The sequence below is a fragment of the Gracilinanus agilis genome, chromosome 5 (assembly GCF_016433145.1).
Source record: "Gracilinanus agilis isolate LMUSP501 chromosome 5, AgileGrace, whole genome shotgun sequence".
NCBI lineage: Eukaryota > Metazoa > Chordata > Mammalia > Didelphimorphia > Didelphidae > Gracilinanus > Gracilinanus agilis.
In genome coordinates, this window is record NC_058134.1 from 159,870,765 (window position 1) to 159,894,023 (window position 23,259).

At 32.6% G+C, this 23,259-nt stretch overlaps 1 protein-coding gene across 1 annotated transcript in view; it reads right to left on the reverse strand.

The window, feature by feature from the left end:
* Positions 1-2,083: 2,083 nt before the first annotated feature.
* The window catches only part of GNAT3 (G protein subunit alpha transducin 3), a 78,261-nt gene continuing 57,085 nt past the window's right edge, over positions 2,084-23,259 (reverse strand). The window contains exons 5-8 of the mRNA XM_044677925.1: positions 17,389-17,517; positions 4,810-4,939; positions 4,441-4,594; positions 2,084-2,274 (exon numbers count right to left, since the gene is read on the reverse strand). Of these exons, the coding sequence (XP_044533860.1) occupies positions 2,084-2,274; positions 4,441-4,594; positions 4,810-4,939; positions 17,389-17,517 (604 nt within the window). The remainder of the gene's footprint in view (positions 2,275-4,440; positions 4,595-4,809; positions 4,940-17,388; positions 17,518-23,259) is intronic.

Below are 23,259 nucleotides of genomic sequence, written 5' to 3' on the forward strand. Positions count from 1 at the left end.
GGTGATGACTCCTAAGGAAGTATCATCACTCAATGTCATTGACAACTATAATTATGATGTCTGCTGATTTAGTTATAAAATTATCATGACTTCAGGATTATTGCTTTCCTTAATCACTTGTAGCTTTATGAGGTATGACCAATATAGCCTCAGAGGCATAGGAGATGAATTTATGATTTAATTGCTATGAGGATATCTTTGGAGAAGACACTAACTCTATTAGTACACATTGGCATCTCTATAATATAACCAAATTGTTGTCCGCGCTGTTCTTTACACAAAACAATCCACATCTTGATTCTCTCTACTTTTAGTGACTGTTCTCTGTGTTTAGAAGATTGTCCTTTGTCCTTTCTGCCTCCTCACTTGCCTATATTATTTTGTCTCAGCAAAGGTCTCACCTTCTGCAAGAAGCCTTTCCTTGTCCTCTTTTGTTTTAGAGTATTTTATCTGTTTCCCCACTTCCTGCCTTTACTGAAGATGTACCATATTTCTAAATAGTTATTTGCATGTATTCTCCTCCATTATAGTCCATTAGAGTATAAGTTCATTTAACTCAAGAACTATTTTTGTTTGTTTTTTATATTTGTTTTATTTTTTATTTTTCTTTATTTTTAAAGAGCTAACAACTGTGCCTTTGTAATAGGCACTTAATAAATTTTTCATTGGTTGCAACTTAAAGTCTTGAACACTTAGAAGTTAATTGACTTCTCCAAAGACATACAGCTAGTATATCTTAGTGAAGGGACATTCATGTCACATCTTTCTGATTGGCTCTCTGTCCATTATACCACATTTCTCTGTGGGGCAACTTCATACAGGAAGAAAATGCTTCTTCTACCATTCTGTTGGATTGTTCTCTATGCGTGTCTCTTGATATTAAAGGAAAATGTACTTGATTCTTTCCATTTTAAGGACCCCAACTATGGTGATAGTTGGAAAAATCTAAGTACAAAGTAGTTTGGGGAATCTTGAATTTGGGTAAAAGGTGATTTCCTCCCTTCTCCATCTTTACCAAACAAGGTACAAACTGAGCACATTGTTTCATCATATGAGATTGAAAAGATAATTCAAATTTAATGTCATACAAAGAAAAACACCTCAGCTAAAATCCCACTCCAATGCCTCATAATAACCTGTAGAGGGCTCTGAGTTCTTAAACTATTTCAGCACAATATAATCAAGTCTGAAAGATTTGAGTATGATAATAAACTTAAATAGAACCATGTGCTATATATTCTGGCACACTCAGACATACCCAGAGGATGCTCTATGACCACCTTTGAGTAATGCCTCGGAGACAAACTGTGCTTATTATCAGAAGAACAGTCTCGCTAAATATAGAGTCTCATCACCAGAATGTTAATCATTAGGAATTTTTTTTTGGCAATGAAAACCCTGAAAAACTCAGAAGGGGTCATTTTCTATATTCACATCAGGTTTACTCATACTAATGAAATTATGGATTATTCAAATGATTAAAAAATAAAATAAATGGATTCTGTTAGTATTATAAGTAATTCTTTGTATATAAAATTTCTAAAAGCGAAAATTTGTATGACAAACCTTTGCTGTGTGAAATTGACCAGATTAGTCCATAATAACTTCCATTCATTTGTGAATGAAACCTTTCAACTCAATTCCTAATCAAAATAGACACTTCAAAATTATTTGACCTTTGAAGTATGTTCTAATGCCCTTCATTTCCCATAGTTTCTCTCCTAAAAGAATCTGGGCCATAACAGAGAAGGCTATTTTTAAATGTTAGATGTCATCAGTATGCCCTATTTTAGAATTCAAAAATATTACAGAAGCAAAAATCCAAGAAGCCAAAGGCACTATGTGAAGTCACACACTTCTCTAGAACATCCACAGTAAGTTTAGTTATTGATGACGTCAAAAACGATATAGGTAATATTTAAGCAAGAAGTCAATGAACCACTTGGGCACCAAACCCTTGCTCTATCATCCTAACTCTAATTCTAAGCCAGTTAAAATGTGTCCAAAAACAGCAGAACACCCAGCATTTCTTCCTTTATCCTATGAAAATAACACATAAGCAAGGCATATTTATAAGCAGCAATTAAAAGAGACCGCAGTCTTTCAAGTTTTCTTTGATGATTATATCTGTCACAGCATCAAAAACAAACTTGACATTTTGGGTGTCAGTAGCACAGGTCATGTGAGAATAAATCTCCTTGTCTTCTTTTTTCAAATTCAGATCTAGGAACTGGTTCTTGATATAGTTCCCTGCATCTTCAAATGTATTTGGTCCTAGATTGAAAGAGATAGGAACAAACGACACATTAGATATTAAAGCTTCAAATACTGAAGACTTTAAAGAAGAAGCTATTGCTTATTTCACAGTCAAAATTATAAATAATGTCATCAAACATCATTTTACAAACATCAAATTAAATATTTTTTAAGTTCTGCTTTGGCACATAATAATGTTTAAAATACATGAGGTGTGCTTGCTCTATATTTAGTGGTCATGACTTGCCTGACCCTGATTTGGGGAGGGTATCATCAAATTAGACTATAGTGACTAAAGCACAAAACTATGGCTACAAAATGGAATCTGTTATTAGGTTCTAAATTATTTTATCGAGAGGATACAGATTGTTGAAATTCAGAGGAAGAGGAAGACTAGTGAGATCAAGTAAACATAGAAGACTTCAAAAAAGAGGTGAAAATTAAAATGAATTTTAAAGGATGGACATAATTTGTATGTGTTTTGGGAAGGCATTAGTAGCGAATAAAAACAACATGATAAAAGGGACAGGCCTGAGTGCAATGTAAATATAATATAGCTTGAAGTGTAATAAGAGAGAAGATTAGACAGAATAGATTGTAGAAGGTCTAAGAAGTCCACACTTAATGATATTAGGAATAGGGAGTTACTTTACATTTTTCAGGTTATAAATGAAAATAACATTTAAAAGTTTAGTCTAACAGTAATAGATAAGATGGATTCATCAGTAAATCTCAATAAAAATATCGTCTTATTTGTTATTCTTTAAAATTAGAATTTTATTTAGAAGAAGCTTGATATTAGATGGGATAGGGTTATTGGGATTTGCCTATGGGGATGGATTTTTTCTTCATCTTCTATGAGTTGGTAGAAAATACCATTCTTTGCCAAGCTTTAAACCAGATAGCAATGTGTAATCATAATCGTGATTCTAATTGTTTTTCAGTCATTTTTTCAGTCGTTCCTGCCTCTGATCCCCTTTGGGGTTTTCTTAGCAAAGAAACTGGATTGGTTTGCTTTTTCCTTCTCCAGATCATTTTAAAGATAAGGAAACGGAGGCAACCAAAGTTAAGTGACTTGTCCAGGATCACATAGTTAGGGAGTGTCTGAGGTCAGATTGAACTCAGGAAGATGAGTCTTCCTGACTTCAGGCCTGATGCTCTATCTAGTACATCTAGCTGCATTATACAATTTTAAGCACTTGTTCCATAACAATAGATATCTTGGTTAATCTTTCTACCTCTCCCAAACAGCATGGCTTCAGAATCATGAGATTGAGCATTAAGCCCCATTTTTGATATATATTCTCTGTATATGCCTGGGAAAGTCACCTTGCTATTTTTTGCCTAAGCTTTCTTGTCTCCAAAATGAAAGAGTAGGGATCTATTGTCTGATATAAATCTATGATTCTAAGAGATCTCCCTTCAGGTCTAGTGAAACAAACAAACAAAAGTTTTGTAGCATTTAGCAAATTGTTCTATACATAATAAATGTCTTTTGAAGTTTTTTAATTTTTATGAATGAAGTAATTTTTAACCACAAATTGACAAACATCTGTGCAATAGATGGCCTTGTTCTCCATTACATTTATCCTAGCCCAGATACTAGAACAGAGGCTATCATGGTCATTTCTCCTTCACTTGTTTTTACTTCTAAGAATAAACTTGAGTTTCTTTTAAAAGTCTATTCATGGTTTTTTTCCATTATTGACAAAAAAGCAACTCTACAAAGTTTTAAAATGCAGATTGTGTTTTGGTAAATCAATTTTCTTCCTAGAAAGCCCTAAAAATGTCTATGGCATTTAAAGATTCCTTTAGAGAAAAATAGTTCTAAAATTAGTTGTTTATTAGATTTTAAAATACAGTATTGTCTTTTGACACCTTATAGTTATGTGGAAATAAATATTTTTATTTAATTATTATCAATGCCTCAATGGTCTATTTTTTCCTCTTCATTCAACAGGAGCATTTGTTTATTACATACAGTTTAGAAACATTTAAGTAGTCTGAAATTCATCTTTTCTTGTTTTGCTTATAACCATGAAAATCAACATTGTCCTAAGCATCACCTTTAAATGCAAAGATTTCTATATATTCAGACATATTCAGGGAGCCTAGCTATATGATACACAGTAAATTATTATAGGGTTGATTGAATGGCTATAGGGTTTGTATAACAAATCTTACCTGTGTATTCTGGAAAACAGATACTAAGATGAACCTTGGCTACTTTTTCTTGAAAAAGATCTTTTTTGTTGAGAAACAGGACAATGGAAGTAGTAGCAAAATACTTGTGATTGCAGATGCTATTGAACAGGTGAAGGCTTTCATGCATTCGATTCTGTTGAATAGAGATGGTGAGAACTGTAAATAGACATATTCCATTTTTCACAAAGCTTCACCCTTACTTGGGTGTGATAAGCAGAGGTTGAGAGAATGTATCTTTTAAAGATCAACAATGGATAAAGAAATAGTTCTTATGTTCACTGTAGCATTGGGAAATAGGATTTTTTTGTTTTCTTTTCAAATTAAGTCATATTTTATATCTGGACTCACCACTTCTTCATCTTCCACCAGGACCATATCATAGGCACTGAGAGCTGCACAGAATATTATACAGGTAACTCCTTCAAAACAGTGAATCCATTTCTTTCGCTCTGATCTCTGTCCACCTACATCAAACATTCTTTAAAAAAACAAAATCTCAAATAATCAATGCAATTAATACCTTTCACAATTTAAAATAATATTAAGGAAGGAAGATAAAAAATAATCCAATAGATAGAGCTTTGGCTCTGGAATTAGGAAGACTTGGATTTAAAGTAGCCTCAAATACTTACTAGCTCTGTGTCCCTAGGCAAGTCATTTATCTTCTACATGTTTCAATTTCTACAACTATAAAATGGGAATTATAACAGCACCTACCTCATAGGATTGTTTTGAAGAGCCAATGAAATAAAAGGTGTATAAAAAGCACTTAGCACATTGCCTGGTACATAGTAGACACTTAATAAATATTTGTCTCCTTAACCATTTCCCTTGATCAGTAGTAAAATAATCTGCATATTCAAACTATTTTTCAATATTTGACCTACTTGAATAGTATTTATAACTAGAGGCAAAGGAAAGGAAATGGGAATTGGGATAGTACTAGTTTTTCCCTCTTTCTATACACTTTAACTTGCACTTCTAATTTTTCTAGTGAACAATAAAACACTAATGCAGGAGGTAAAGTGAATGGTGTGGGAGCAGCCAAGGGGCCTTAGGCAGATGTTGAAGATGGTATATGAAAGGAAGGGCCCTACACCAAAGCTGAATGTGAGTTAGATAATTCTCTCCCCAGCAAGACCAAGATCCCTTTAAGTCCAGGATTCTCTGCCTCTGTCCTTGGATGTTGGAATCAATCTAATTGGACAGTTAGTACAGTTTCCGGGAAGAAGGTTGAGATTTCCTAAAATGAAACTAGTTTGATAAGGCTGGGCCAGTTTAGGTTATAATTCAGATCTGACTGCTGATGATAAATGCCTGTAGATAAGGTAAAGCAATGGCTTCAAAGATCGTTTAAGCTTAAAGATAAAAAGAGTTTATTGGTTGTTAGATTGAACTAGGTAAAATGGGAGCAGGAAAGTGGGTGAAGGTAAGTTAAAAGATCTTGCCTAAATTATGTCACTAAATTATTTTAAAAACACAGGTCGATCCTTCCTAGGTGCAGAAGTATGAGAAAGGCTTGAGGGCAAATCTCAACTTTGATACAGATAGTTGCTGAGCCTAAGGTTGTGAAGTCCTGGGTCAGATGCTGATCACCTGATGGTTGAATTAATCTCTAGTTTATAATGGAGGTTGCTGGGTATGCCAAAGAGCTATTGAATTTGCCTAGCAATGGTGATTGTTCCTACCACCCAGACCTCCCAGGGGCCCAATTTCCACCCTTCACCTCCCTAAGTTGAGAGCCAGAAGAGAAGTCAGGGCCTTGGGTACCCCTTTTATACCCTCACCTCAACTGTCACCCTGGCATCTGGCCTGGGTCCTCTGCCACGTTCTATGTTCCAAAGTGGCAACTGACAGCTTGCACCCCCATGAAAATGGTTTCCTATTACCGCATATAACAACCCTCAATTGGGAGCTAAGAAAATTCTATATTAGAATCTTAGCTTTGCCACTAACTTCCTATTTTACCATATCCAAATGAGTTTACCTTTCCAAAAGTCTATTTCCTAGTCTATAATGTCAACATAAGCTTAAGGATTTGAACTCTATGGTGATGGATAGAGAGGTAGGCAGATTGATAGGGTAGATAGAAAGATAGGTAGATAGATAGATAGATAGATAGATAGATAGATAGATAGATAGATAGATAGATAGATAGATGATAGATAGAGAGATAGATAGAGAGATAGATAGATGATAGATAGAAATAGATAGATAGATAGAAAGATAGATAGATAGATAGAGAAATAGATAGATGATAGATAGATGATAGAGAGATAGATAGATAGATGATAGATAGATGATAGATAGATAGATAGATAGATAGATAGATAGATAGATAGATAGATAGATAGATAGATAGAAGCTTTATTGAACACTTACTATGTGCCAGGCACTGTTCTAAATGCTGGGGATAAAATAAGCAAGCTAGGAAGATAGACCTTCCCATCAAGGAGTTTGCATTTTACTATTACTCATAGAAGATTGGATGTTGGTTTTACTGGGTGACCTAAGGCACTCAATTTCTCTTATCTGGTCAAATCATCACTATGCATTGAGAATCCATTATCTCCCAGGCACTGGGTTAGGCAATGCAGGCACAAAAATGAAACAAATATCTCTCTTCAAAGAACTTAAACTCCCAACATGTGCCAAAGTGTATGTACAAAATATATATTAGCTAAAATATCTTGATGATATGTAATGTGTCTCGCAAATTGTGTATTTCTATCATTCTAGCAATTGAACAAGCTATTGAATATCCATGACATTTAATATAAAGTCAAATTTTATCTGAAGAAAATAAGGGAGACATGGCAGTATGGTGCAGTGTAATGAATATTAGATTTAAAAATGGAAAATTCAGCTTCAAATTCTATGTCTGATATTTATTAGTTGTGTTACCATGGACAAGTCATTTAATACCTCTAAACCTCTGTTTCCATACTTGTTAAATAAAGGATTTGAACTATATTATTTTTATGTAGGTCACTTTGATGTATAAATAAGATCCTACCTATATAGATAACAGGATTTTAGCTATCTTTTTTTTCTCCTGGTCTTCATTTTCTAGAAGTATTTTCCATACATTACTGAAAAGAGTTGCCAGTGGCAAAATGTATTTAATAAGAATCAATTTAGTCTGATAAAATACAGAATTCGAGGAATGTCTTGCAGTATCCATTTACAAAACCTTCGGCTATGGTGTCATAAGGATTATATGCAGCATAGAGCCATTTCTTCTAGGCACATAAATACATACAACCACACTAATATATGCATACAACACTTGTTCATTTGTTCATTTTTTCATCCTGTAGATAGATAAATAAGAGTGATTGCTTCTTAGGGTCTTATTCACATGGGTAAAATGGTTTATGGAATATAAATGATCTCCATATTCTATGACTAATGGTTTGCTAACTTCAGAACCAATTTTCACTGCATATGGATTGATGATGTTTGCATGGGTCTATGTCATACTGGGTGTATGACCCTAAGTAGCTCTTTTTTGTTCTTTATTCCATCTGCTATTATGGAATTGAAATGCAGGTCTAATAGAGAATAGGAGTTATCGATTCTTTGTTTTATCACCTTAGCTGGCTATAACATTAGCTTTAAGAGAACATTCATTTTGTGTTGCCATTTTGATTTTTAAAAAAAAATAATCTCCTTTTATTCTTACCTGGTTATCCTAAAGTTTATTTCAGAATGCCTTTTGGGAGGGATGGTGGAATTTGAGACACATAACTGAGAAATGAATCTCACCCTGCAACTCATCAAAGTAGTTAAAAATACCGAGACTTACTAGTTTTGAGTCATTTAGCACTTTTATGGTAAAATGTTTGTCCCCTTTGTTGCAGGAAAATCATTCTTAACTGTGGCTTGTCATCAATGCTGCTTCATTAAGGAAAAGAAATCTAAGTTTTTTAAAGGAGTGTACATCTAAAAATATGAGGCTCCCAGCAAAGATTTGTATATAAGTTAAACTGCTTAGGCTTTTAGGTGACAGCTGAACATGGATTATTTGTTAAAATACTCAAATGCAGGGCATGGCACAGTAGTTTATGGTTTTGTATTAAGCAGTTGGCTAAGCAATCAAGTTTTATGATTTTATGTTAAACAGTTGGCCAAAGGTTGTCCACACACCAGGATTATTGTCCCTCTATGGTAGGAAATACTATTCCAAGATATACAGTCCCAGATGATGCTTATTTAAAACGCCACACAACATAGAATTGTTCAAAACCCCTGAGTTTTCTCAGCATTTCCTTTATATATTTTATTCATTAGATCTAATCATTTTTCACTTCTTAGCATATGCACTAATATAGAAAATTAGATTTATTCAGTTATGTAGTAATTGATTAGTACCTATTTGATTGATAAGTACCTAATTGATTAATGATTAATTGATAAGTACCTAATTGATAAGTACCTAACATGTTCCAGGCATCATGCCAAGCCCTGGAGATACAAAGAAAAGCAAAAACAAAGAAACAAATAAAAAGAAAAAAGTTCCTGTTTTCAAGAAGTCTAATGGGGAAGACAGTATATAAATAATTATGTACAAACAAGGGAAAAGAAAAATGAGAGGAATTCTCATCGAATATTCACATATTTTATATATACTATATCTCGCCTGCCCCTCTCTCAATCTCTCTATGTATATTATATATATATATGTGTGTGTATATAAATATATATGAAAGATTCACACACTTTATATATATATACTCTGCACGTGTCTATACTTGTGTGTGTGTGTGTGTGTGTGTGTGTGTGTGTGTGTTAAAGATTTAGAGCTGAAAGGAACTTTAGAGGCCACCTAACCCAACTCCCTCACTTTACAGACAAATAAGGTCTAGCTATATTATTTGACTTACCCAATGTCATACATACAAAAAGTATAGGATAAAGGCAAGTTCGTGAATGTGACTTTCTTTAGCTAGCTCTCTGCTAAATGAATTAAATATTGGTGTCCTGAGTTCCCATAGCTCTCTTAGATTGTTCCATCTACTTTTGTCTGATTTGCGAGTGATATTCTTACCATTTTTCTTCTTCCTCATATATATATATATGAAATAGATTCAGAACTTCAAGGGACCATTTAGGTAAATTATTTTATTTCCTTTATTTTACAGGTAAGAAAGTTTAAAACCTGGAGAAATGAAGTGAATTGCTTAAGTTCACACAATTAGGAAGCTAACTTCACAACATAACCTCCATCACATTTTTCATTTTTAAGTAGATAGGTAGCAGATATAATTGGGCAGAAGTGCAATAAAATATTGGGTAAATTGCTACATTTCAACTTTGGAATATGGTTAAACAATTAGTGATAAGCCAAGATGTCATTTTAAAGTAGAAGAAACATTGAAGACCAGGGAAAGTCTATAGCTAATTCTTTACTATTTGTCCTCCTATGTATTTTTGGAATATTCGTACTTACATATATACATACATACACACAGACATGGATTATGGGCAAAGGGATTAATAGAGAAATGAATTAAATTATATATGTGAATACATATATAAATTAATATCTACATTATGTAACAGAAAATCACTTTTGGGAATAAGACTAATCAATGATATGGGTCATAAATATTATTTTAATTAGTTATTTCCTGAAATTGAATTACTTATTAATTTTAATTTAATTTAATTTTAAGTCTTAATTATAATTATAGTACATTATTAATTATAATTATATATAAATGAATTATAAATTAAGTTAATTTAAATTATTTTTTATTATAATTATTTTTAATTATAATTATATTATTTTATTAATTATAATTATATTATTTTATTAATTATATTTATATATGTAAATTAATTGTAAATTAAGTTAATTTAAAATAAAAATAAATTAATTTAATTACATATTAAGTTTCCTGGAATGGTTGATATTTTAATTAAGCTGATAAAAATGTGCATCTGGAAATCAATTTTTGATTTATTTGATTCAAGTTTTTTCCCCCTTTTTAATGAAATATTGAAAGTTTGACTGTATTCATAGAGTCTTTACTAAAAAAAATGACACATGAAGGATATGTCAGCACATTGGCAGAAGGAAATATATTTTTCTATTTTAATATGTAAACTAAAGACATGATCTTCAATAATTACTTTTCTACTGATTCAAGCAAATGATACTTTAAAATTCATAGACTCAAAGAACTTGAGATCTAGTCCAAAGATGTTAAACACTATCCACAAGTTAAGTAATAAAATAAATAAAAATAAAACAACATAGAGATGTTATAAAAAGTAATTTTATAAGTTAAAATGTGACCTCTAGGGATCTTTATGTACAGTTTAGTTGCTCACTTTTCTGTTTGAGTTTGATATCAATTTTGATATTTTGAATATTAATTTGATATTAATTTCTTTTAATGAGAAGAAAACAATAGTCGTTACCTTCTGTTTTAGAATCAATACTGTTTATTGATTCTAATGCAGAAGAGCAGTCAAGGTTATGTAATGGGGGTTAAATGACTTGTCCAGGGTCACACAGCTAGGAAGTGTCAAAGGCCAAATTTGAATCTAGGACCTCCTGTCTGTAGGTCTGGCTCTCAATACACTGAGCTACCTAGCTGCCCCCTAACAATACTAGTTTTAAACATTTTAATACGTAGGCTTTATTAGGGTAGGGGACTTTATTTTAGCATAAAACAAGTAAAAAAAAAGTAAAATAAGAACTCTATAGAGCATATTGGGAAGATAAATAGCATTTCCACTGCCTATTTGGAATTCCTACAGTTCATAAAAGAAAAAAAACCTCTTCTCCTTTCCATCATATATGTGTATTTTTTTTTAACCCTTGTACTTCAGTGTATTGTCTCATAGGTGGAAGATTGGTAAGGGTGGGCAATGGGGTCAAGTGACTTGCCCAGGGTCACACAGCTGGGAAGTGGCTGAGGCCAGGTTTGAACCTAGGACTTCCTGTCTCTAGGCCTGACTCTCACTCCACTGAGCTACCCAGCTGCCCCCATATATATGTGTATTTAAGAAAAAATATTTCACTCTTAGAAGGAAAAAATAATTGATTTGTTAGGGATTTTTGAAGAGAGTGAACTTGCCTTAGTGGATAAAGAATCAAACCTGGAGTCAGGAAAACTGGGATTCAAATCTGCACTCTGACAAATGTTGAATGAGTGACTCTGGGAAAATCACACGATTTCTTAGCATCTAGGTGAATCTTTATATTTCAGAGCAGTAAAGATATATTTTGGTGGAGGAAGTATTTCCTCCCACTCAGGGTATTTCCCTATACCAGCGAAATCATTGTGTTGGAACACACACATATTAAAAGTACAATCCTATATCCACATATATACAAATGCACAGACATCAGTTTTATATGAATATCTGCAATTACATCTGCCTATCAGAACACCCGAAAAATCTAGTCATTTTAAAGTTTAAATTCATGCTATGCTGTTGGGGACACCTATAGCATAAAAGCAATAAGTAAAAAAAGTAAAATAACAAGACAGCCTATAGAGCATATTTGGAAGATATATCAGTGATTCCCAAACTTTTTTGGCCTACTGCCCCCGTTCCAGAAAAAAATATTACTTAGCACCCCAATTACATACTATTACCGCCCCTTTACAGTTATTTATTGCCCCCAAATGCACCTGTGGCCATCACCACTTCCCAGGATCACTGCAGCACCCACCAGGGGGCAGTGGCGCCCACTTTGGGAATCACTGATATAGACGATCCACTGCCTATTTGGAATTTCTACAGTTCCTAGAAGAAAAACTCTTTCATAAAAACAATAATTCTTCTATGATATAATGATACAATATATCATTATGCATAATGATATATAGCTATAATATAATATAATGATATAACTATCATTCTTACTAATAGCCCTTACAGACAAATATCTATTAGAATATTCAGTTACAAGGTTATTAACTCAGTGTTTAATGGTGAAAATTAAAATATTGTATAATTGCTGGAAAATGAATACATTGATAAAATTGCCCGGCACTCAGTAAATATATATGTTATTGTGTATATATACACTCATATATATATATATATATATATATATATATATGTGTGTGTGTGTGTGTGTGTGTGTATGTGTACAAAACTGTAAATCTATGTGTATTTCTCCCCCTACCCAATTTCTTTCTCTGCTAAAAGAAGGTTGACAACAATGCTCCCTTTATGTCTCAGCGGGAAAGAAAAGCCCCTCTCTCCTCCTCTCTCTGATTCCGAATTCAAAGTGGTTCTATGTTCAGCTGTTCATATTTGGTTCACAAAAAGCTTCCTGTGTGGCTCTGAGAATAGCTTAAGAACTTTTGGAGTGGATAGTTAACTGCTTCTAGCTGTGCATGCCACAGAGGATACCAGGCCAGGCATGCTGTTGCTACCATTACAACACTGGCCTGTCTCCAATCCAATTCTCTCATCTGGCTATGTGGAGAATCTGTGTTCATATGTTAGACTGCTGGCTGGCAGATGAGTACAGGAATGTAGAAGGCCATGGAATTCTTCCCACTTAGTGTGCATCAGAACCATAGTGAGATAGTAGAGGAGGAAACCTATAAGGTTGATTTTAGGAAAACCCCAAATCTCTGCATTTCTCCTCCTTACCAGAGTCCCCCATATGCCTGTATTGCTGCAACCACTCACATAAATGAATTCCTCACAGAAAATGCAAATAGTCTATCTTTGAGGGGAGGGAAATGGGCAAAAGGATGGAAATGAGATCGTTGAATGTATAATGCAGGAAACCATATAATTATATACTCTTCTAACTAAAGGAAACATAGAGGATATTTAGTTCTTTCCTTTTTCTGGAAAAAGTCTCCACTACAATATTGACTTCCAGAATAGTTGTCAAAATTTCACTAAATTCCTTCTGCTACAGTGATTGTGTGATCTTAGACATTTTGCTTAATTTTTCTATGACACCTGGCAATCTCTAGAAGTTTAGGTTGGATAAGAACTTTAAGTGAAAGCATCTCTGAGGTATGCATGTGCCTTGAAGAAAGGGATTTCTTCACAATAGCTAGAGTTTAAAAACAATCTCATTATCATCCTGAATTCTACAATACTTCTTCAAAGCTCTCTTCATCTTATTTTGAGTTTAGAGAACTATCTCTTCCTTTGTTTGCATTACTGTACTCATTAAGAGTAAATTGGAAGATTGATACATAGAGATCTAGAAAGAAATTGATTTTCCTTAATTCCTTAAAATTATACTATATATATAAAGTATATATATATATATATATTATAAGTATATATAAATTATAAGTATTATAAATTATAAATTATAAGTATATATAAAAGTATACTTTTAATTTCCTTAAAAAGTATAAATATTTTACTCCTCTTTGATAAAAATTCAATAGCTGTTATATTACTTTACCAATATCTCTACTTTTTTGAAATTATGGATTTTTTTTTTCAGAAAGTGAGTTCAAGTAACTATTATGTTTCTTCTGCATTTTCCCTGCTCTTAACATTTTCCATAATTATTTCATGAGATTAAATTGTATTTAACCTTTTCTTGACTTTAAGTATTTTTATATAGTTCCTGCAGAACCGGCTGCTAATACCTTGCATGACATGAGGATTTCTAAATGTCAATGAACATTTTTCTTGCAGATTTAGAATTTTATTTCCTATTTCCTGGTATGTCAAGTGAAAAACTTTTGTCAGGAATAGAAATAGTATTGACTCATTTTCATGCCAAATACAACTAGTTAAACTCCATGAAAGAATAAAGATGAATTTGTTAATCTGGCAAATGTTACCATAAACAAATCAGTTTCTTCTAAACTATTTGCATGGTATGTATTTTCAAAATTAGGCAAGCAAATTTCATGTGATTACCTCAAAAAGGTTAGGAGGTAGGAATATACAGAGAATAGAGTTCTTATAAATTGAAAATTCAAATGTATCTTATTAAGAACTTTCTTTGTTTCATGACATTGGATGAGAATTGTAAATTAATTACAATTAATGATGGGCCAAAATTTGAATCTTGGATGCTGTTGGTTTTTTGCTGTTTTTATCTTTTTGATTAGAAAATATGTCCCTTGTGAAAAGGGATTCTCTGATTTGTTGCATTTCTATCCTGAAGACATAGCACAGTTCCTGAAACATAGTAAGCATTTAATGAATGCTTTCTGATGATGCCTTTGATTTATTTTTTTAAATCATCTTTATTTTATGTGATATCATTTATGATTATTTTAAAATAATCATACTGATATGACATAATGATTTGACAAGAGCATTAATATAATTATAAGTACACCTTTGTAAAAAAGGAAATCCATCAATAATCAAATTTTGTTGGTATTTTTACACCATATGTTATGTTTACAACATAGATAACAGAAACTTTAATTTAACCCCCAAATAATGTTCATAATGGAAATGATAAAGCAAAAATGGTTAAAGGAAAATTAGATCTGAGATAAAGAAGAAATGGTGAAGAGTACTCAACTGCATATAATCAATTCAAATAAAAAAAATCCTAAACAAACTAGATCCAAAATTGTAAAAAAAAAAATCCATTTTGTAATAGTCTCATTTATTAGCAAGATTTTTCTTACATCACACCTGAATGGAACAATCCAAAATGTCTACTATTGCTTTTGTTGTGTCTCTCTAGGCAACAGAACAAGTCTAACCTCTTGTCAACACAATTGACATTTAGATCACTGAAGTTAGCTATCATATCTCAAATTGTTGTCTTCTTTAGTTTAAACATGAACAATTATTTTAATGAATTAAAATGTTGTAAGATTCTGAGGCTCTTCAATATCATGGGCACATTCTTATGAATATTCTCCAGTTTATCAATTCCATCTTCTCCCCTCAAAAAATATGGCATCTAAAACTAAATGTTATACTGTATATTTGGGTAGGGTAGAGTACAGTGGGACTGACATCTTTTTCTGAATACTATCACTCTTTAAGCAGCCTGAGACTGAATCAGTTTTGGTGGCTACAACATCACAGTGTTGATTTATATTGTTTTGGCAATTCACTGAAACCCTCAGATCTTTTTTTTTTCTATTTTAATTCCCCTACTCCCTCTATTGGGTAGAACTATAATTCTACCTCATAGGCAAAATGAGTTCCTAAAAAGCACTTCATGCCAAACTAACTTTATTTTCTTTTCTGACAGAATTACTAGACATAGTAAGTTAGAGAAATTCTTAACTGATTGAATTTGAGAACTAAGGGGCATTGGCCAATATATTTCTATCAACAAGGGAGAAAATCTTTAGTGATGCGACAATTTCTTTTATACTAGTTAGATCAATATTTTTAGCAATAATTTAAATAAATACATGATTAAACTCTTATTAAATTTGAATATGATACCAATTTGGAAGTGACAACAAATATTATAAACAAAGAAGTCACCTTCCAAAAATATTTCATCTACATAAAATTATAATCCAAACCAAGTAAGATATAAAATTAGATTGAATTAGGAATAAATATAAAGCCTACACTTGTATTCTACAAATAATCTGTATAAATTAGGATGACTGAGGGAAGGCATGCAAGAGTTCATGAGAAGAAAAAATTTGATCATTTTTCATAGGCTACAAATATAATGAGTCAACAGCATGACATAAAAGTAAAAACAAAATTGAATGGTATCATGATGTATATTGGTTAGTTATGTGAGACTAGAGTCCTCCTATACTATAATCCTAATCATATCACTTCTAGAACATTTTTTTCTGTTCTAGATTTCATAAATAAGAGGCCCTATTAACAGCCTTGTCCATGTCTTCAGGAAAGTTAGTTAGGGTGGCAAAAGGATTCAAAGTCCTATTATTATGTGAGAATTGGTTGAAAGAACTGAGTTTTCTTACTCTAGATACTTTGAAATTTATGAGATTGTATATGTATCATCTTAAAGTATTTGAATAATTTGGCTCCAAAGATCAGAAGTAATAATAAGACATGGAAATTACAAAGAGATGGCTTTCTACTAGATTATAGGATGAATTCAAAATGGTCTTCCTCAGGAAATAATGAATTCTCCTATGTTTTCAGCTTTCACGTAAAGCTGGATTGATACTTGTTGCAGGTATTGAAAGGGGAATTCCTCCTCAGGTATGACTTTTACTTTATAAATTTTGTGATCACTTCCTTCTTGAGATTTTTATGACTGACTCAAGAATATAAAATAATACTTTAAAGTAACAGATTTTCTAAGTTCTAATGTTGAGTTTCACTGAAGTATCTGCATTCTTTCAGTCAAGTCTTTTTCTTTGGCATTAGGTATTAACAATACATATTTATGGAAGATTAAAGTTCCATCAAAATACTATCTCTGACCAAATATGTCCTCATGCATCATGGACATAGAAACCAGCTATGTCGTCTCTTCTCAAAAAATGCCAAAATTCCCATCTGCAGCCCAAGTATGCCTCTCTGGTTTACTGTGGCTATAATTGGAGTCATTTATTTGCATTATGTTTCTAAGAGGACTATTTTAATAGGTAAACATGAAATGTGAGAAGAGGAAACACATTAATCACTTTAACACATGAGTTCACACATTAGTTTTATAGATGTTAGCCAATTGTCACCTTGTTAAGTGGGGAAGTAAATATTGAGAAAGTAGAGTTCTTAACTTGCACAACTGTCCAAGCATGATTCATTAGTTAGAAATAATCATAGTGGGAAACACTGGGATGCCCAAGGTCAGAGCAGATTATCCTGTGGCAGAGATATAAAGAATACAACTTAGCTGCTTAAGTGGTTTTGATTAAATCCAACTTCCTCCACAGAAGACGTCTTCTGTGCACACATAGGAATTTTGTAACCTTAGCTTCATGGATCTTAACCAGATGAATCCACTGTAGGACTGTCCTTCTACTAAAAGGCAGGAAAGTCAAATGATCCTACCTGAAATGTAAATCCTTGAAGGAGAACTGGGTTTCGATAATGCCAGTAGTTTTCACCCTGGAGTGTAGGACATCTTGTTCATTTGGTACATACCCAGGAGCTGTTAGCCTGTCAAGATCATTGAGGTAGCTAAAGGGAAAAAAAAAAAAAAGAAAATGGCCAGCACATTTGAAAGATACCAGCTTGGAAAATAAGAGATTCCATTAATTTTAATTTCTAGGTTTTTTAATGCTAAATTTATAGTTTGTAAAAGTTTTTTTTAACTTAAAGTGTTAAAAACAAATTAGCAGAATTGGAGGGGGGCAGATAGAGATTAAGTTTATGTTTAAAGTAAAAGAAAACCTTTCGAACACAATGTTAGGAATTGGACCTGCACTTTTATTCATATGGGAACCTGTCAGGCAAGAGGACTCCCTCTATTGATGAAATCCAGCATCTTCTCTTCAAATTAGTCCTAAGAGTACTGCCTAAAATACAGACAGGTTAAATCACTTGTGCAAAGTTACATAGCTATATGTGTCAAGCATGGGATTTAAAAATAGTTTTTCCCAACTGTGAAAACAGTCTTTTATCAACTTAACCAAAGTACCTTTCTTGCTGACATATATGACTTGTATGGTAATCAAGGTAGGATATCTTCAATCCAAGTGATATTGGTACATCTAAGAAAACTAGGGGCCATACTTCATAGAGAACATTACAGGAGAGATTGAGTCAGTTCAGGAAAGAAACTAAAGCATTACTGTGATACAATGAGATTTATATTTGAAATTGAGGGACTTGTGCTTAAATCTTAGAACAATCATATACAGCTGTGGGTAAGTTATTTATCCTCTCTTATCTTAAGACCAAAGTTTGACTGTTAACATATTCTTAATCTGTGTGTGTGTGTGTGTGTGTGTGTGTGTGTGTGTGTGTGTGTGTATTGAGAGAGAGACAGAGATAGAAAGAGAGAATGGTGAAAACTATAGACCTTTTCTCAAAATAATATTTTTAAATCCATAAAACTAAATATATAGTTACAAAGAGAAGCAATTATATTGAAATGCAAAGGTCAAAATGTTTTTAAAAATACAAGTTCACTAATCCTAGTTTTAGGACCACTTTAAAATCCCTTCCACATATAATCCTATGTTCCTATACATCATAGACTAATATTTCAGATTCTTAAGGCCTCTAATTAGAAGTCCAGGGGCCAAATATATCATTGTTGAAACTTACTAAATGTATGAAACAGGGCAAGTCACTTAATCTCTTTGAGTCTTAGTTTCCAAGTTATTTGATATTTTTTTCCAGACCCCATTTGCTTTCCTAAAGATCATAGACTATGTTCTCCTTTGACTATGTTCTCAAGGACTCTGGAGCCATAGAACCAGGGCTCTATCTCAACATCTGTGGCCTTTGATATGTCTCTTAACCTTTCTAGGCCTTAGTTTCTCTATTTGCAAAATTTGAGGTTTGGATTCACTTGTTTCTTGCTTTAGAACTATTATCCTATGATCTGATATCTAGACTGGTACTACCCCAGAGCCTACCACTAAGCCCCAAATCACCACAAAATCCCAAGAGGTTCCAATCAACATGTTGAGATGCTATAAAGAAATTTTTCATAACATTACCAGAAAGATTTTATTGTTTATAGAAGATATTGTTACCAACAATCTGCCAGATTTACAAGTTCTTGTTTAGAATAATAATGTCTCCTTAAAAAACGTTTCATTTCCAGCCTCCTATAGGGGGAGTCCAAGTTTCATGCCCCATTTAAATCTGAAAAGGGCTTCACTATGGAGGAGCACACCATCCCAACAGTTAACCTTCTTGTTGGAGAATCAGACACAGTTCTCATGATTTCCTGTCTCTTAGCAGTCTAGATCAGGGCAAACTATTAACTTCTATATTATACTTCAATTTTTAGCCAATTAGATCCAAGAAATGAGAAAAATAGAAAGGTTTTTAAAATGGCTATTCCTTTCTGGATGATGGACCCTTAATTTCAAACATTAAATATGCAAGGAATTTAGCAAATGCTCTTATATTCTTAGCAGTTCAAAACTATAACCTGTGACCCACCAGATAATCATGTTTCCCTCATACATTTATGACATTTGTTGTCTCATAGTCAGGAGAGCACGAAAACTGACATTTGCCTCAATGTAATTCTTTGACTTAGAGATGATAATGACTCTGGAAAGAAACAGATTCATAATCAAAGGACTACATTCCACTCCCTCCTCTGTCAATTAGTGAAGATGCAACCCCTGGTCAAGTAGCCATACGTCTCTATCTATCTTCAGGTTTTTTTATACATAAATTAAGAATCTATTAGACTTTGGAATAATGGAAAAGGTAATGCATTTGGAATAAAGGAACTTGAGTTTGAATCCTGATGCTGTCAGTTACTACATGTACGAACTGATCAGATCAATTAATATCTCTTAATTTTTTCATGTATAAAAAGAAGTTGGACTAATGAGGAAACAGAGTACCAGAAATATTAAATGACCTGCCCAGTGTTACATTGATAGAAAATGGCAGAGGCAGGTTTCAAAGTCAGCTTCTCTGATTTCAAATTTTACACTTTTACCACAATTACAAGGAAAAGAGATTAGCTAGTACAGCTCATCTTACAGATGAGGAACTTTTTGCCCCCTTTGCTTTAAACCTATGATATTGAAACACTTTTACAACACCTTGAAATCTGTAAAGTATTGTATATATTTTATTTTAATCTTTTAAATTCCTGTGAGGTAGGTACATCAGGTGTTTTATACTCATTTTGTATGTGAGGAAGCTGAGTCTCAGAAAAGTTTAAGTGACTTGCCAATAGTCACACTGCTAATAAGTGGCAGAAATGAATTTAAATCAGAATCTCCAGCATTCTTTTCAATATGTCACACTACCTGGCATAGACTCAGTAACAAACATATACCTATTAAGTGCCTATTTATTTACAAGTGTTGTGTTGGCCACCAAAAATACAAAGACAAAAAATTAAGAGTTTTTGCTGTAAAAGAGCTTATGAGCTTATATTCTATAGGATGTGTGTGTTTATGATAAAATGTAGGAAGATTTGGAATGCATTGAAGTTTAAAGGAGAAAGAAATAATATTGGGTTTAAGTCAGGTAAGGTTTCTCAAAGGAAGTGGTACCTAAGCAAAATGTTGAAGGAGGACAAATGTTCTTAAAGCAGGTAATAAGGAGGGATTGCGTCAAAAGTTTTGGAAGAAAGTCTACGGAATAGAACTAAGAAATGTCATATTCTGGTCATAGGAAGGAGGTAAATTTTGTGGGAACATAGAGTCATTGAAGGAGAATAACATGTAGTAAAAAGTCAGAATGTGGTGGATTTATAATGTCAGGTAGAAAAGTTTGTATTTTAATCTATAGGCAACTGGAGAGTCATTGAAGATCTTTGAACAAAGGAGATACATGAAAAAAACATGCAGTCTAGGTAGATTACTTTTGCTGCAATTACTTTTGCTGAAGGATGGATTAGGAAGTGAAGAGACAAAAAACCAGAGTGATCAATTATGAGATTATTGCAGTAGTTCAGACAATGTGATGAAGAGAGTAGATGAGCTAGAACAGTGAACATTCCAGGGCAACAAAGAATGAGAGAACTATTGTAGCGATAGAATCAATATGACTGCATGACTGTTTAGATATAGGAAGTGAAAGAGAGGAAAAAATAAAGAATGAGTAGAATTTCAAGCCTAAGTATTTTATGGGGAACGATAATGACTTTTCTTTTGGATATATGCAAATCTCTAATTCACTACTTTTCCTTCCCCAAAGTATTAATTCCCTTTCAATTTAACAAAAGATATTTAACATGGTGGATAGGACAGCAGAATTGAAGTCAGGAAGACCTGAAATCAAATCTAGACTCAGATACTCATTCGTTGTGTGATCCTGGTTACTTAGTGCCATTTACCTCAGTTTCTTTATCTATAAAATGACCTAGAAAAGTAAATGGCAAATCACTGCATTATCTTTGCCAAGAAAATGTCAAAAAGTAGTCATGAAATGTTAGACACCACTGAAAGGAATGAACAATAAAAGAAATTTGTGATGAAGTGATTTTTAGGATATATAATAAATGTGTCTGCAGAAAGAATAGAGAACATATGGTCATCAATTTCTATGAACTTTACATAATGTAATATATACAGAATTGGCTATCAGAAAATACATATGAACTAATCTTTCAAAAATAAATATATTTTTCAGAATTAAGATAACTTAAAAGCTGTTTTTTAGAGGTTGCAAAATTGCTTAAAGGACACATTTAAAAAGCTTCATTTGAATTCATGGTGTAGCTTATTTGGTTGTGAAAATGTTGTTTTGCTATGCAAATCCAGGATTTGCTTATAGAAATCTATCTTTTAAAACTGGAAAAAATACCATTCAAGACCTGGTTATTTACTATATCTTTTTATAAATGAACTATTTTCAATGATGTATATTGCATAGATTACTGTGAAGGAATTTGTAAGTCAGAGAATCTCCAATTCTAGCTCTGTTGCTTGTTACCTGTGTAGTTCAGGGTAATTGACTTAGTCTATGTGTGCCTCATCTATAAAATGAGGTGGTTGAATTTCACTAGGTGATCTCTAAGCTCCTATCCAGATATAAATATATATTTTTATCAATCAATGAATTTACTACTTGATTCTCCAAAAGTCAAATGGTCAAAATATATGAATAGGCAATTTCATAATGAAGAAATATAAACTTTCATTAACCATATGAAAAATGCTTTTGATAACTAATAATAAAAGAAATACAAATTTAACTAGAATTAGAAGTTTGAACCTAATTTAACTAGAACTAGAAGTTTGAACCTAATGTCTTTTGGATTGACAGAGATATTAGATGAAGAAAATGGCATGTATTAATGCATTCTTGGTAAGGCTGTGAATTGGTTCAACTCTTCCGGAAAATAATTTGGAACTAGATCCAAAAAGTTGCTAAATTTTGCATACCTCTTGATGTAGTGACACTGGGTCACAAAATATGAATGTTGAACGGATACAGACCCGAAGCAGTCAAAGACAAAGAGAAAGAAATTATGTAGAGAAACCATTTATGGTAGCATTTTTTATTATAGCTCAAAACTGAAAACAAAAGGGGCACTCATCAAGAGAGATAGTATTAAATAAATCACAGCATATAAAGTTAATGGAATATTATCAGAGAGAAAGAAATGATAAGTGCAATGAATTTAAAACTCCTTTAAGCTAATATAGAATAAAGTGAGTAGAACCAGGAGAAATATTTTGTGACAACCAAAATAATTTTAAGGGAAAATAATTCTAAAAGACTTCAGAGTTCTGAGTGACTAATTAATTACAATTCCAGAAGATTGTTAATATGCTTTATTTTCTACCCTTTGGCAAAGAGGTGGCAGACTAGAGGTGCTACAAGACATTTATATTTTCTGGTATAATCAATATTGCTTAAATGTATCTATTTGTTGCACAAAAGATCAAATGGCATAATAAAAAGCAAGTAAAATGTGTCAATAAATCATTAGAAAATACACCATCAAGAAAAGGAAGTTCAGAACATGGTATAAATAAGCAGGAAATTTTGTTCCTTATAGAATTAAATTTAATAAGCCCTCCAAATTCAAATTGGATATAACATATTTTATCATTTGATATACTATCTTCTATTCTTGAAACGATCACATTTTTTCTGCTTATTAAGTTCAGAATATGCGTGTATTTATTACTTTTAAAGAATATTTAATCCTAAACCAGAGGCTCCAACAACCTTTACCTCACAAATCTGTAAGCTGAGACCACCAGTCGTTTCTCCTCTTCTAACACACCTATCTCTCCTCATATTGTCAGTATTGGCTCTTCA